Source organism: Globicephala melas, chromosome 6, assembly GCF_963455315.2.
Source record: "Globicephala melas chromosome 6, mGloMel1.2, whole genome shotgun sequence".
Lineage (NCBI taxonomy): Eukaryota > Metazoa > Chordata > Mammalia > Artiodactyla > Delphinidae > Globicephala > Globicephala melas.
The window spans coordinates 75,218,522-75,234,970 of NC_083319.1; the positions used below are offsets into that span (position 1 = coordinate 75,218,522).

The 16,449-nt window shown below is 41.9% G+C and overlaps 1 protein-coding gene across 2 annotated transcripts in view; it reads left to right on the forward strand.

The window, feature by feature from the left end:
* The window catches only part of TEK (TEK receptor tyrosine kinase), a 104,533-nt gene that overhangs the window by 33,422 nt on the left and 54,662 nt on the right, over positions 1-16,449 (forward strand). For both annotated transcript variants that reach the window (XM_060301015.2, XM_030830342.3), the window contains exon 2: positions 10,280-10,591. In XM_060301015.2, the coding sequence (XP_060156998.1) occupies positions 10,280-10,591 (312 nt within the window). The remainder of the gene's footprint in view (positions 1-10,279; positions 10,592-16,449) is intronic.

The following is a 16,449-nucleotide window of genomic DNA, read 5'->3' on the forward strand; positions in this document are numbered from 1 at the left end:
GTTAATTTGATAGACGAATAATGGGATGTCCTTTTAGTTTGTGTTTTGGGATTTGTAGTCAAATTAATTATCATTTCATATGGTAATTATTGTATCAGTTAATTTTTGTTGAGTAACAAGTCATCTGAAAACGTAATGGTGAAACAACAAACATTTATTATATCTTAGATTCTGTGGGTCAGCTGGAAAGTTCTTTGATCTAGGGTGGATTGGCCGATATCTGTAGTCATCTGATGGCTTGGCTGGGGCTGGATGGTCTAGGATGGTTAATGCACATATCTGGCATTTGGTCTATTGGGCCTCAGCTGGAATGGCTCATGTCTCTATCATGTGGTCTCTCATCCTCCAGTGGATTAGTCTGGGCTTTTCTTCATGGTGGTCTCAGGGTCCCATACAGCAGTAGGAGGGGGCAGGCCCAGGGGAAAAGCACTTTTAAAGCCTCTGTTTTTGTCACATTTGCTAATGTTTCATTGGTCAAGGATAGTCTCATGGCTGAGCCTAGATTCAAGGGGTAAAGAAGTAGATTTCACTTCTCAATGGAAGGAAATGCAAATTATTGTGACCATTATATTTCAATCTACTGCAGTTGGCTATTTATTTTATAAAAGATTTTGGCATTTTCTATAGTGCAATCTGTCAGTGTTTTCCTTTATGGATTTGTGTATATTCATGCCTTTGGATGACCAGACTGTAAGCTTCTTGAAGGCAGAAACCATATTTTATTCTTTTCTTCGTCCACAGAAGGCAGCATAGGGCCCAGCTCATAGTACTTATTAAGTAAGTGCTTATTGAATAAATTCACTCATCGAAGGCCAGGCTTGCTTGCTTGCTTATTTATTTATTTATTCATTTATTTATTTATTCCTTCATCCGCGATTATTGAAGAGCTGTTATATGCCAGGCACTGTGCTAATTGCTAGAGATACAATAGTGGACAAAGGGCAAAATAGAATTCTCTTGTGGTGTTCAGAGTGAAGCATTGTGACGGGTTATGGAACTTAGTGAGACATGGGTTCAAATTCTATTTGTCTGTCGCTGGGCATATTACAGAACATCTGTGAGTTTCTTTTTTTAACCTATAGAATGGAATATAAATCCCTTCCTTCAAGTGCACAAAGAATTCAAGCGCACGAAGTTTGTAAAACACCTTGCATAGTACCTATTACGTAGTCTGTAATAAACAGTGTTATCTTTCTTCCCGACACGGTATAATCTGAAGCCTGCTGAGAACGCTAGCCCTCTTTCTTTGTCCGTCTCTTCTTAGAAATGATCGTGTTCCTGAACTTCTCCCATTACAGACTCACTTCTTTGGTTTGCTCTTCTGATAGCTCTCAGAGTTGTCACTTTAAGCTATTCTTAAATTCTTCTTCTCTTTTTTGTGCAAGTAGATCAACCCAAATTGCCTTCCTTATTGGGATCTGGAGAACAGGGAACTTAGGAGTTAAAGAGCTTGTTGAATTCTGTCTTGGACGATAGAGATATTTGGTTGTGGGAGTGAGTATGTACGTCTGTGCACATCTTTTGACAGCAGAAGGGAGAAGGGAAATTGGCAGGTGATTGAAGCAGAAGAACCCAGAAAGAGAAGGTGGCCTGGCTCCAAAGATGGATTCCTCTCACACCAGATAAATTTGCTGGCAATGGACGAATACGATTCAATTAGAGAGCATCCCTCTCTCCGGGCGAAATAATAGGAAAGATTATAAGGCAGCATTGTAAGGCTTGCGGGGATTTACGAGGTGGGCAAACCTCATTTCTGGGAATTCCCACTCTCTCTGTCCTGTACCCTTCCCAGCTTTTTGGCTGCCTCTCCTCAATGTCTTCTCTCTCTTGGCCCAGTTTCTGCCAAGCTCCAGGATTCTTCAGGTACCATCCTGTCAAAATGATGAACATTCCAAATTCCCTCACATTAAAGGTTTGTCCATTTACCCTGCTACCCCGGGGTGACAGAAAAGGCCCTGGGGAGAAATTCACACTTGAGGGCTGGCTTTGCCATTAGCCTTTGTGTGACCACTGGCCAGTCTCTTTTCCATGGGCCTCAGTTTGCCCTTTATAAAGTGTGAGGCTTGCACCAGGCAATCTCTAAAGTCTTTTCCAGTTTAAACAACCCTTGATTTGATGGTGCCATGCCTCCTCCAGCCCCGCCTTACAGAAATGGAGTTTTGCGTGTAAGTGTGCATGTGTGCTGGGTATTTAGTGAAGTCTGTGGATGCTCTGTGGATGCTGTGTCTACTCCTGTCTAAAATAAAAACTTGCTTGCTGACTGGTGGCAATTCTGATGTTCTAACTAGAGCATGTGGTATTTATCCTGGATGGAAAATTTCTGGCGTTCACGGGGTGGTGGGGTGGGATGCTGTCTCCTCCGGCAGTCGGACGAGGATCCTGTTTGTCAGGGAGGCGGGGATGGGAAATGGGCATGCCCTTGGGGCAAACAGGCTTGGAGCAACTCCTGAGTGAGAGCAGTTTGTTGTTAGAGAGACTCAGCCTAGTCATATCAAGGGTGTCCTTGTCTAACTCCCAACAGTGCATGTAAAAAGTTAGCAACTTCCTTTGGGTATTTCCAGGCTTGTGCATGTTGGTATCTTTTCGTTAATTGCCCACTATCTTCTCGGAAGGAAATTTGAGGATGAAGTTATTGCTCAGAGACTTATTACATACATAAAAGTATCCTAGAAACAAACAAACAAACAAACAAAAGATTAAAATATTGAAAACATGCCTGGGAACACAAGAAGGGAGAGGAGACACGAAAACTACTTTGACATAGAGTTGACACATAGAAATGGTGCCAGTAGTTCTTAGAATCCGATAAAAAGAAATTAGTGTCAACTTTAGGATGTTGACCTTAACCAAGAGAGAACATTCTAGTGGTGAGTCCTATTAAACACTTACTCATTCTTCAAATCCTGCTCAGTAGTTACCCTTTGGGGGAAAACTTTCCTGACTCTCTTCTCATATCCCTTTCGCTTTGTTCTGGTAATTCCAACTCTCCTTCAGGTGCCAAACGTCACTTCCTCAGGGAGCCTTACCTGATTCCTAAACCATTTCTCCACACCAGCCAAGTTTGATTAAGTTCACTGTTATGCTATCCCATAGCACCTTATAATCCTCTCTCATGGTACCTATCATGGTTCCAGTGTTATATTTATTCATGTGATTGGCTTGCCATATCTGTCTTCCACATTTGCCTGTAAATTACATACGGGTTGAGATCAGATCTGTTTTATTCATTGTTGTGTCTCCAGGGTCCAATACAGTACCTTAGCACATGGGAGGTGCTCAATAAATTTGTTAGCAGATGAGTAGACATATAAATAATTTAATGAGTTTTTTTTTTTAAACTGAAGAGAATTCTCCTTTTCTGGACACCATAAAAAATAACTAAACTAAAATCCAAACAGCTCCACCAAATAATCTTGGATAGTTTTGGGGATATCTTTGCTTCTCTGCTCATTGTCAGGGCCTTGATTTCAGAAATGCTTTTGGCCAAGACCTTATCAGTTCATTGCCAATCCCCTGATTTCAAAAATACTTTTGGCCAAGGTGTAGTGCTCACTGCCATTTGACATATTTAGAACTCTAAGATATCTGCTGCTGTTAGGAAGCTGAGACAACCAAGGACACCTTGGAAAAATTTGAAACATAGTCAATGCCAAACTTCCAAGAAATCATACAGACAGTTGTTCCGAAGATGTGATACGTTGTTCCAAACACATATTAGTGAAACTCCACCCAACAGCACAATTCTGAGGTAATAAGCGCAAGGGAATAGCCACACTCTGCAGTAATTTAACCTGCTTTTTCCGCTTGGCTGGCAAGTGCTTCAAAGGTTGGGGAGCTGTGTTAATCAGAACTTGCCTCTGCAGCTGTGCTGAACTTGAACGTGGAGGGAGGGGCACAGCAGACGAATTGGAGTCAGCACCTTGTGAGGCAGGGACATGGATTTTCATTGCTATTTATTCATTTAACCTTTCATTTTCTTCATCTGTAAAAGTAAAATTGTTAAAAGTGATGACCTTTGAGGTTTTATATGTTTTATTTAAGCAAATTCCTTTCTCCCAAATGAAAATTTATGTGGAGCTGAAATATAAAACAAACAGATGAAAGTTGAGCTGCTCAGTGAGAGTGTGTATGTATGTGGGGACATCTGGAATGCGCTCTGTTAATTTCACCTCCGTCACTCTCAGAAAGATCTGGAATACCTTTTTTAGAAAATGAGAAATAACAGCTCCTTGAAACACAGTTTGAAAAGCATGACTGTGTCTCTCATTTCTAATTCAGTTTGGTTCTATTACATGGGTGTAGATTTAGGTCCAGAGTCCTTTCTATGACTATTTTTAAAGAAAGATATTTCCATGTCTTAGATGATGGGTTATTATTCGAAGTGTCATCCTAAATTAGAAATCAATCCCAGGAAAGAATCAGGGTTATCTTGAAGCAAAAGGACAGTTTTTTTGTTTGTTTGCGGTACGCGGGCCTCTCACTGTTGTGGCCTCTCCCGTTGCGGAGCAACAGGCTCTGGACGCGCAGGCTCAGCGGCCATGGCTCACGGGTGCAGCCGCTCCGCGGCATATGGGATCTTCCTGGACCGGGGCACAAACCCGTGTCCCCTGCATCGGCAGGTGGACTCTCAACCACTGCGCCACCAGGGAAGCCCTAAAGGACAGTTTTGTTGTTCTCAAGGTTTGCAAACCAGGGACGCTGCAGAGGCCACAGTTGGGAGAGTCATAAGGGAACAGGATGGCCCTTGCAGCCTGACCACAAGTTTTAGATGATTGACTGTCATCCAAGCTTCTCATTAGGGGTTTTTCCAGGTAGGACCTTAGCAGAATCAGAAGTCCTTATAGGGTTTGTTTGTGTGTGGTTTTTCTAAGAAAGAATTACGTGACTCAGTCCCAGGTCTGTCGTGACTGCCTGGCTCCGTTTTATTTTTGGTCCCTGTCAGCCACACCTGGTCCATTTTCTGTATTCCTTCTTAAGGTATTTCTCTTATTTTTACGTTTCCTCAGGGGGTGTTATTTTATTTTTACAGAAGCAATACTGAGTATAAGAAAATCTATATGCAGGGACTTCCCTGGTGCTCCAGTGGTAAAGAATTCACCTTCCAGTGCAGGGGACGTGGGTTCGATCCCTGGTTAGGGAACTAAGATCCCACATGCTGTGGGGCAACTAAGTCCACGCAACACAACTACTGAGCTGGCGCGCCTCAATGAGAAAGAGAAAATCCACACACCACAACTAAAGAGAAGCCTGCGCGCCACAACTAGAGAGAAGCCTGTGCGCCTCAATGAAGATCCCGCGTGCCGCAACTAAGGACCAATGAAGCCAAAAAAAGAGAAAAAAAATTACTAAAATTAAAAAAAGAGAAAATCTATACACAAAAAGAAGATTTAAGCAGCATTTTGTGTTCAGCACAGTGAGATTTAGTGAGAAAATGTTACTGCAAAATGTTAGATGCTGTTCAGTACAGCACAAAGAAAACATAATGAGCAGAACAATGTTGTAGGATATTGCTATGCTTCAACTGTGATGAACAGTCATTTGTTAACCCAATAGCTGCTGTGTTACATTGGCCAGTATCTCCTTACAAACAAGAGACACTTTTATGCAAATATTGAAAAGTGTTTGTGAGATCTTTGCTGAGGAAAAATAATATCAATCCCCAAAACACGTTAAGATGTATGAAATTCCATGTGCATCTTACTTACAGCAGACTCTTAGTCTTGATGTTAGAAGTGTGAATTGAACTAATTAATGAATTTGATCCAAGCTCTTCAGGCTGTGGTTGTGGTGAAACAACTTAAAACCGGTCTGCAGTAGGAGTTGGAGAGGATAGTTTTGTAGTGGAAGAAAAGGTGTTGGTGTGGGGACGGATAGCTGTGCAAGCCCAGGTGGGCTCTGTCTCTTGGCATTTATTCTCAGGAAAATGTCACCAATAGCAGATTCCTGGGTAGCATCAGTCACGCAGTAGCAGTTACACCTTTCACTATGCCAGTAGCAGAACCCTTTTGAGAAGCCACAGGCTACAATTGTACCTGTGGCAGTAGGGCCTCTGCTTCTCTCTTCTTTTTGAAAGGTGAAGTTTGGCCACTCTCCTCCTCCCTTTTCTTTTCTTTTAACCAATTTTTTTCTCAGCATTGTGGAGTGATGTCACATTTTCTATTACTAGTCCAAAGTTGAGAGGAAAAGAAAATGCGTTATATGGATGTGATCCAAAAAGATTTGGAGTGAGTGTAGGGATAAATGATGAGAAACATATATATTTCTCTGGTTCTAGATTCCCTTGCAAATGCACCTTTTTAAGGGAAGAGCAGTTAACATTTACTTTTTTACATTTAATTTTTATGTGTAGATAATATTCCAATGGTTCAAAAACATTGTATACATTACGTATACAGTGAAAAGTGTCGTCCCCCCCCACACCCGCCCCGGTCATTGTCCCCCCCAATGACCTCATTCTCCCCTAATGGGTCACCCTTGTTCTTAGCTTCCTGTATCACCTTCCAGAAATTCCCTGGGGCATATGCAAACAAGAACAAATACTGATTCTTGTTTTAGGAAAGCAAAACAGATGATTTTTAAAATTCATTCCAGGAACGTGGTAAGTATTTCTTCCTGTATCTAAAACTCATGTACAAAATTCTTCTGATATTTTATTGTAAGTGGCAGTACAAAGGACAGAGAACTCATGGGTGGAAGAGTGCTTCCTGAAACTGACATGCTGAATAAGGGTAGCAAAGTGTAGTCAAATCCAGACTCTCAGAGTATACAGTTTCCCTTTCTATCCCCGAAAGCAAAGGGAGAGAGCTGGGAGGAACAAAAGGAAAAATAAACTAGACCCATACCTAGAAATAATTTACAGATGCAGTGTGGTTGTCTTTTCAAATCAACTGCTTTTTCTATTATTTCCTAAAGTCATTAAATAAACCACGGCCAGTGCTAATGCAGTTCGGTGAGTTCAGAGCAGAGCCCTTGGTTTTGGCAAATCACTCAGCTGGACCTAGAAATGGGGGTGGATCCCACTGGAGCTGAAAGAATTACAGTGTTTCCTTCCTCTTGATGACTCTCTCTGGGAACATGCCTGGAAGGAGTGAGTGTGGGAGATGAGGTGGTACTTACTCAGAGGCAGGGCTGGATGTGTGTGTGTGTGTGTGTGTGTGTGTGTGTGTGTGTGGACGGGTAACTGTGCTCTGGTGTTATTTTTGGAGGCTGTAATTCCACAGCTAGGTTTCCTAGCTCATTCTCTCTTGCGATGCTTTTCTTATCCTAACCTCTGTTCCCTCTCTTGAAATCCTAAAGTTAAACCAATGAGGCTAGAAGCAAGATAGATGCTTGAGGGTCAGGCTTGGGAACCCATTCTACTCAAGATTTCTTCCCTCAGCGTACTGAGTTAATATTACAAGAAAAATATTGCAACACCAACTCCTACTTACATTAAGACTTGACTTTGAAATCCTTCCTAGTGAATCAGATAAAAATGTAGCTCCTAATAGGATCATCCTCAAAACATCACTGTATACATCAAACATTGGCAAATGCCGTCAAAAACAAATTGTATGAGGACTTCATGGCAGGCACAGTGCTTGGCATAAGTAGGTCTGGTAAATGAATACCAGTCAGCTCCAAATCCTCAGCAACCACTGATCACCTTTCTATAGCATTTTGTAAAAGCGTAACATTTGCTTTCCCCCCCTCATAAATTCAGTAATTATCAAAACAGTCTTTTAAATATGGGCAAAGGGGTCAGTTTAGACTCAGAAGGGCACTTTCATTTTTTAAAAAAATTTTATTGAAGTATAGTTGATTTACAATGTTGTGTTAATTTCTGCTGTACAGCGAAGTGATTCGGTTATACATATATATATTATTTTTATTTATTTATTTATTTATTTATTTTTTGCGGTACGTGGGCCTCTCACCGTTGTGGCCTCTCCTGTTGTGGAGCACAGGCTCCGGACGCACAGGCTCAGCGGCCATGTCTCACGGGCCCAGCCGCTCCGTGGCATGCGGGATCCTCCTGGACCAGGGCACGAACCCGCGTCCCCTGCATCCGCAGGCAGGCTCTCAACCACTGTGCCACCAGGGAAGCCCTATATATTCTTCTTCATATTCTTTTCCATTATGGTTTATCACAGGATATTGAATATAGATAGTTCCCTGTGCTATACAGTAGGACCTTGTTGTTTATTCATCCTGTATATAATAGTTTGCATCTGCTAACCTCAAACTCCCAATCCTTCCCTTCCCCACCGCCCCTCCCCCTTGGCAACCACAGGTCTGTTTCTGTTTCATAGACTGGTTCATTTGGGTCATATTTCAGATTCCACATATAAGTGATATCATATAGTATTTGTCTCTTTCTCACTTACTTCACTTAATATGATAATCTCTAGGTCTATCCATGTTGCTGTAAACGGCATTATTTCATTTTTTATGGCTGAGCAATATTCCATGGGGTGTGTGTATATATATACCACATCTTCTTTATCCATTCATCTGTCAATGGACATTTAGGTTGTTTCCATGTCTTGGCTATTGTAAATAGAAGAGAACTTTCATTTTTAACCTCATGTTTCAACAAGTGGGAGCCAAGTGAATTAGTGAAACTGAACTAGATCTGGTATAAAATTTGTCCATCTGTCCGTCCATCCATCCATCTAGCCAACAAATATTTATTAAGTCCTCTATATGCTGAGAATAGGTAGAATATTCCTATGTAAATCAATGCAAATAAAACAGCTTCAATTCTCATTCTAATGGAATGTATCATCTAGGAGGAGAGAGATCAAATAAAATAATCACAGACTGTGGTAATCTTTATGGGATGAGAGTGTGTAGATATTATAGATAAGATAAGTAAAGAAGATGTCCATGAGAAAGGCATTTAAGCTAAGACCCCAAAGGATGAGACAAATTAGCCATGAAAAGAGTGGAAAAGAGCATTCCAGGCACAGGGATCAGCATGTCCAAAGGTTTTGAGGTAGGAAAGGGCATGGTATAGCTAAGGAACTGAAAGATCAGTGAGAATTTGAATTCCAGCTCTGACTTCAATAGCTGTGGAAGATAGAATAAGCTACTCAATCTTTTGAGCCCTAATTTCTTTATATTTAAAAATGAGATCATGGCGCATACTCCCAGGAGAGAATTTGATGAATGTTAAATGAGATAACATGGAACATACTTGAATCACTTTACATCTACATAAAGGTCCCTGAGACTCCAGTAGCCTTCATCACCCGCTGTGCTTGACCTTTCTAGTCTCCTGATCATTTTATGTAGACTTGAGAAGCAACCATCACTGGAGCCAGAAAACAACCTCCATCCCTGGTATTTCCACATTCACCAAGAGGAGAGAATAGGCACAGATTCCATTTGCTTATCTTCGAAACTTTGGAAATGAGAAGAGAAAGGGAAATAGGGAGAGGGAGAGAAAGAAAGTGAAATGAGAGGGTTTTCTTTTTGTAAATGTGCTTTATCACTTAGTAAATAAATCTTAAAAGTCAGGTAGGATTTTCTTTTTACATTTGGGAAGATTTGAGGTTTGGGGCTAGGTGTTCAGAAGCAGAATAAAGAGAAATGAAATAATGGTCATTGAGTATCCTGTATATTGCAGACACAGTGCTTGGCAGCTTATGTAGTTTAACTCATTTAATCTTTACAAGAATTCTGCAAGAAAGGTCTTATTAGGCTCATTTCAAAGATGAGGGTCAGAGGGAAATGTAGACTTCACTCAGTCCCTCCCTTAGCTTGCGGAATTTAATGTGGAATCAGACAATACTTTGATAATGATGAGAGTCTATAAAGTTAGCATATGGTGTATGTCATTGACATATTTCTTTAGAATACATTATTATTGGGGTAGAACCACATTATCATTAATTGATCAATAATTAATGATAAATAATGATAATGTCATTATCATGAATTTGTCTCAATTCAGCAAACACTTACTGAATACTTAACTATGTCTCAGGCACTGTAGTGCATAAAGACACCTAGTGCACATCTTGTTTTGGGAATGGAGAATAACCGATAGTCCATTACAGCTAGGGCATGCAATGGGGCAGCAGTGGTTAGCAGGGTCTAGGTGATGAAGAGTCTTGATGCCATGGTAAAGAGTTTGGGATTTTGTCCAATGAGAGATAGGCACATGATCAGAGTAGCATTTTAGAAAGACGGCTCACACAGTTATTTTTAGACAAGGCTTTGTAAACACCAGCTTATCCTGTGGGGCCATGTTAATAACCTTCCTCATACATTATGTTCCGTCTTTTCCTTTTAGCAACAGTGGACGGTGCCATGGACCTGATCTTGATCAATTCCCTACCTCTCGTGTCTGACGCTGAGACATCCCTCACCTGCATCGCCTCTGGATGGCGCCCCCATGAGCCCATCATCATAGGAAGGGACTTTGAAGCCTTAATGAACCAGCACCAGGATCCACTGGAAGTTACTCAAGATGCAACCAGAGAATGGGCTAAAAAAGTTGTTTGGAAGAGAGAAAAGGCTAGTACAATCAATGGTGCTTATTTCTGTGAAGGGCGAGTTCGAGGAGAGGCAATAAGGATACGGACCATGAAGATGCGCCAACAAGGTAACATGCCCCTTGGTTGTGGGCAGGTGAGGTCCACTGAGACCCACACCCGCCTCTTGTCTTGACAGCTGCTCACTCAGGCTGGGGATGAGCTGCCTGAGAGCATTAGAGATGAGAGATGATCTAGTCCAACTCCCTCACATACAATCCTTTCACTAGACCTTGTGCCTAGTTCATGAGATGAAATGAAATATATCACATGTTCTACTAAGGGCTCCATGGTCCTGATGGAGATATGAACATGTTACGTGTATATAATATGATTCACAGCAATGAAGACAAGTGTCCACCGCCAAACTATGGGCTATTTTGAGTTTTCTCATTGATTTTTCATTTGATTCCTTATTTGTTTTCTTGGCCTCTGAGTATTCATAACAGAAGTTAATGTTTTCAGAGGAAAAATATGGTAGAAATAAAACATTAAGGGAAACATCTCTCAATAACTCAATTTAATTAGTTACTTGGTACAGTGGTTATCTATTGACATAATAATGCTGTGTAACACACGACCAAAGCCACAGTGGCATAATGATAATGACTCATAGCTTGTGAGTCTAAGTCAGCTGGGTTGATAGCTGGCTGATCTTGACTGGGCAGCTCTCTCATGTGTGTGGATATTGGCTGGCTCTAGGCTTATTAGGCTGGCCCTGGTTGGGCTACCTTGGCTCTGTTCCACGTGACTGTTATCCGTTAGCAGGCTAATGTAGATATGTTCTCATGGAGACAGCAGGGGTGCAAGAGAGCCAGCGGAAACACACGAGGCTTCTTGAAACCTAACCTTAGTACTGTATACTCTCACTTCTGCCTCACTTTTATTGCCCAAAGCAAGTCGAACAGCTGAGCCTAAAGTCAGAATGGGAGGGTATTACACAATTACATGGCCACGAGTATGGATACAGGGAGGGATGAAGAATTGGGACCCTTTTTTTCAGGCGACATGATTTAATTTTAGAAGTGGAGTACCCAGGCCCAGCTCACAGAACACCAGAACTTTTGAAGGAGGACCTTGAGAGCCTTGTGCAAAGGAAGAGTATTACTCCTTTCTGTGCCTCAAAAAGCAGTGATGTGATGGAACCCTTCTCCCAAAATAGAAGTGGGTCCTAAGCTGTATCTTTGGGCCAGTCCACCAAACTCATGGCAGTTGGAGGAGATGTCATTGTAAACATTATTTAATGACTCTGTTCTGCCCTAAGGCTCCCAAGTTTGGACAGGCAGGTAGACTTCTGGTGCTCTTGATGCTATCTGCTGGGACGAAGGTACAGATTCCAGCAGAAATGACCTCTCCTTGTTCTGACGGAAATGATCTGGCCCCTCACCCTCAGTCCCTTTCTCTGGGTTGGTTATTACTAAAATGAAGGGGTCCTCACCAAATTAACATCATCATAACCACACGAGACTGTGGACTGAGGATGTGTCATTTCATGAGACAATGACATTGTGAGCTCTTTAGGATTTGATTTTTAATTGTAAAATTGATCCAGATAAATTATGCACCTCTGCACATTTCTGACTGTCAGCTTTTTATATAGGAATCTGTAGGTTTTTTAGATTACTGCTTCTCAAGGTTAAAAATGCTTATAAAATCACCCTAAGGGTCTTGTTAAAATGCAGACTCTGAGTCAGTAGATCCTTGGGGAGAGTCCTGAGATTCTGCATTTCTAACAAGGTTCCAGGGGATAAGACGTTGCTGGGCTGAGGACCACACTTTGAGTAGCAAGGGGTTAGAGTCAGCCCCTAGCTGGGGTCTACCTGAAAATATTTCTTTGAATTTGCTAATGGTGGTAATTAAAAAATTTGAAGGCAGCAAGCTCGTTTTAAGATCAAAGTGATAAAATCATTATTCATCACAAATGAGGGAAAAGGCCCTCTTAGCAAAACTATAACATTCACCTTTAAATGGCATCAGGCGAGTGGGAAAAGTGCACAACAGAAATTCCCAGGAATGCAGCTCTCTGATGAGGGAAGAGAGGTTGAACAAAGGGATGTGAGGTGTGCCAAAGCTATCGTGGCTGAAAAGTCGGCTCTGTTATTTTTCACATGTGTCATTGGGATCTGACTTGTGTAAAGAGTTATGTCCTTCTGCTGTTATGCCCACATTCTGAATGAAGATGATCTGAGATTTGTGCCCCAGTGATCTCACAGGTTTGACATGAGAAGTGCCCTTTCTGGGCTGTCCTGAAAATGTATAAATAAGAATCCGTAGAGCAAATTAAAACAGAATATTGGGAGTCAAAAACCAACCGTAGGGCTTCCCTGGTGGTGCAGTGGTTGAGGGTCCGCCTGCCGATGCAGGGAACACGGGTTCGTGCCCCGGTCCGGGAGGATCTCACATGCCGCGGAGCGGCTGGGCCCGTGAGCCATGGCCACTGAGCCTGCGCGGCCGGAGCCTGTGCTCCGCGACGGTGGAGGCCACAGCAGTGAGAGGCCCGCGTACCGCAAAAAAAAAAAACCAAAACAAAACCAACCGTAATGATCCCGCCAAAGTGAGAGTCCAGGTCAGCACAGGTAAAGCATAGTTTAAGTTCAGTTAAATGAGGCTAAGGCAGGCATGGGTAGTGAGGAACAGTGAAGAGAAGATGGCTTTTCGACTCAACTTCACCTGAGTTTAATTCTTTCTCTACCACTTACCAGCTGTATGGCCTTAAGCAAGTTATTCAACTTCTATTGGTCTCATTTTTCATCGTCTGTGAAATGGGTATAATATCTTCAAAAGCGTCTTAGGTTTTAAATAAGAGTAAGATGGTATATACAAGAAGCCAGCTCCCATGAGTGTAAGATTTGATTTACACAGTAGATATGTTCCTGAAAGCTCACTGTAAAGTGAGACATTGCAGAACAATTTACATAATAATAACAATAGCAGTTTGTAAATGGTGGGAATAGGATTTAATGCCAAGCGGTCTGGCTTCAGAGTCTGTATTTATTGCACTACCCTCTCTATATCACTCTCACTTACTTTAACCACCCACCCCAATTCTGAGCACTTGTTTTATAAAGTACAACAAACTCTAGTTGAAACCCCAAAAAGCAACCTAGAGCACAGAGATACGGGAGTGGAGGCTAGTCAGACATGGGTTTGAGCCTAGCTCTGCAACTGCTGGTATAACCCAGCGCAAATTACTTACCTGAAATCATAGTTTGCTCATTTGAAAAAATAAATGGGGATAGAGACTTTACCACATACATTTGAGAATCAAATGAAATCACCAACATTATCTGGCTCACAGTAAATGTTCAGTAATTGTCATTATTTAGTGCCTTGGAATGAGCAGTAATTTAGTGGGACTATTAATTTTGCTACTCAACTGTGGAAAATGTTAATATCATCTTTTAACATAATTATGGAGGTTTAGACAAAATAGGAAAATAGGAAGTACTTTCTCTCCTGTATTTGAATAACAACATCATCTCAAGCTGTTGAACTGATTTTCTTTTGTTGACCATCCAATGGCTGAAATATGGTGTAAGGAAAGTGATATCCTTTATGGTGAGTCAAGAAAACCTCCAACACTGTGTCTTCATGACGCTCTTAACTCCCTGGTTAAACATCACGGGAACTCAGGAGTGCCCGCCTAGGGACACAGCAGGATAGGATAAACATCACTATATCCCTGCTTTGCTGCTGACTCGTGCATCTGGGGAGGAAGTGGAAAATCCATTTGAGATGTGCCAAAACACAGCTTAAATTGGCTCACAGGCTCCAAATGGCCAAAGGGATTTTTATCAATGGCATCATCCAAAAAAGTCAAAAGCAGTTTTTTCAAACCTCCCTGCACATTGCATTTGGGGATAGGGAGGTATAAATGAAGTTTGGAATGTTTTCACATCCGAAGATCTATTACAGAGTGTTCCATCGGAAGAAACCTAGGTTATTTTTCTTCCTCTTTTCATTTGAGAAATGGCTTTGCTTTAAGAACATCCAATTTCCCAAACATGATTTGTGAAGTTGACCGAGAGGAGCCATTTGTATCTAAATAACTCAAATGAGCATGTTAAATGTATGAAGAAAATAGGAAAATTTGAAATCGGATTCATTCATCTATTCTTTCATTCCACAGTATTCTTTTTTTTTTTTTTAGAATATGTTGGGGGTAGGAGTTTATTAATTAATTTATTTATTTTTGCTGTGTTGGGTCTTCGTTTCTGTGCGAGGGCCTTCTCTAGTTGTGGCAAGCGGGGGCCACTCTTCATCGCGGTGCGCGGGCCTCTCACTATCGCGACCTCTCTTGTTGCGGAGCGCAGGCTCAGTATTTGTGGCTCATGGGCCTAGTTGTTCCACGGCATGTGGGATCCTCCCAGACCAGGGCTCGAACCCGTGTCCCCTGCATTAGCAGGCAGATTCTCAACCTCTGCGCCACCAGGGAAGCCCCCCACAAGTATTCTTAAACCTCTATTTGTGCCACACGTGGGAAACACAACAAAGTTAACATTTCCTGAATACTTATTATGTGCCTGACATCTCCCTAGCAATTTTCTATACATTGCTATGTAATTTAATCATTACCAAATGCATATCTGATGAGGACTATTATGATTTCATATTAGTAGGTAAGTCTTATAACTATTGTAACTAAAAGCATTCATATACCTGGTTTCCCGTGTTGGACCTGGGAAGGTAAACTTGGGTCTGATCCCTGTGTTGCCTTTCAAAACCGCCATGAGCCTACCCTCCTGGAATGCTCAGCCTAGTTTGAGTGGGGCTGTAATGGGGAAGGACAGGGTATATGGAGGGCAGTATGACGGCACTTAACCTGGATTCCAGGATTGTGTAAGGCCCCTGGAGAAAGTGACATCTAAATGGAGACCGATGAATGAGTAGGACTTGGTGAGACACAGGGGAAAGGAAGGAGCAGAAGAGAAGGGAGAAAGTTCATGACTTGGACGTGAGTGATCATGGGATCTGTTTGAGGGACTGAGTACAGTTGAGCATGGCTGGAAGTGAGAGGTAAAGTTGCCGGGCCCGGAGCAGGATGGGTCTGGAGGGCTGATGTCTGGAACAAGTGTGGAGCTCTTGAGTTTGTGTCTCAACTTTCACATTTATTGTTAGAAGGCCTTGGGAAGGGACTTGGTCACCCTTAACTCCATCTCCACACTGACAGACTGTGGATATCTGGTCTTCACAGGGCTGTTATGAAATTATACAAAATAACAACGGGCGTAAAATGACATTATTACTCTCAGTTTTTATTTATCATTAAATTAAAGGAGACAACTGAAATTTAGCTCAATTATTTTTCATCCATGAGAAGCGTCTTTGTTTATAACTTTTACTACCTTCTAGTTTCTTCTCCACCGCTTAAGGAATAAGTGAATTGTGTTCGTAGTTAAGGTCTGTGAGTTAATTAATCAATCCAAATGATCTCAAGCAAGTCATCCCATAACCTAGGCCTCAGCAATCTCATTTCTAAAAGAAGGTGTTATATGACCTATGAAAGGCCTCTGGAGCTGAGCTACCTGCTTCAAATCCTGGCTCTCCTGTGAGCTTGCTGTGTAACCTTGAACAGGTTACTTGACCTCTCTGGACCTTGATTTCCTCATTTGTAAAAGTAGGATAATTGTAGTACCTATCTCCTAGAGATCTTATGAAAATTAAATATGTGTGAAGTGCTTAGAACAATGCCTGGTCAATAGGGGCTTATTGTTTTCATGATCCAGTCGAGTCACGTGACTATCAGTCTATGCGTACTGTGTACAGGTCGGATTCCTGTGTCATCAGGAAGCCCAAGGTGCAAGGCTGGCTCGTGGATGCACTTTGTGAGTCCTCAGCAGAGAACGATCCACCTAGAGCCATGAATGCGGGAGGTGGCCAGCTGGGTGGCAGGGGAACTCTGGTGTGACTGTGTTCCGACCCCCAAAAC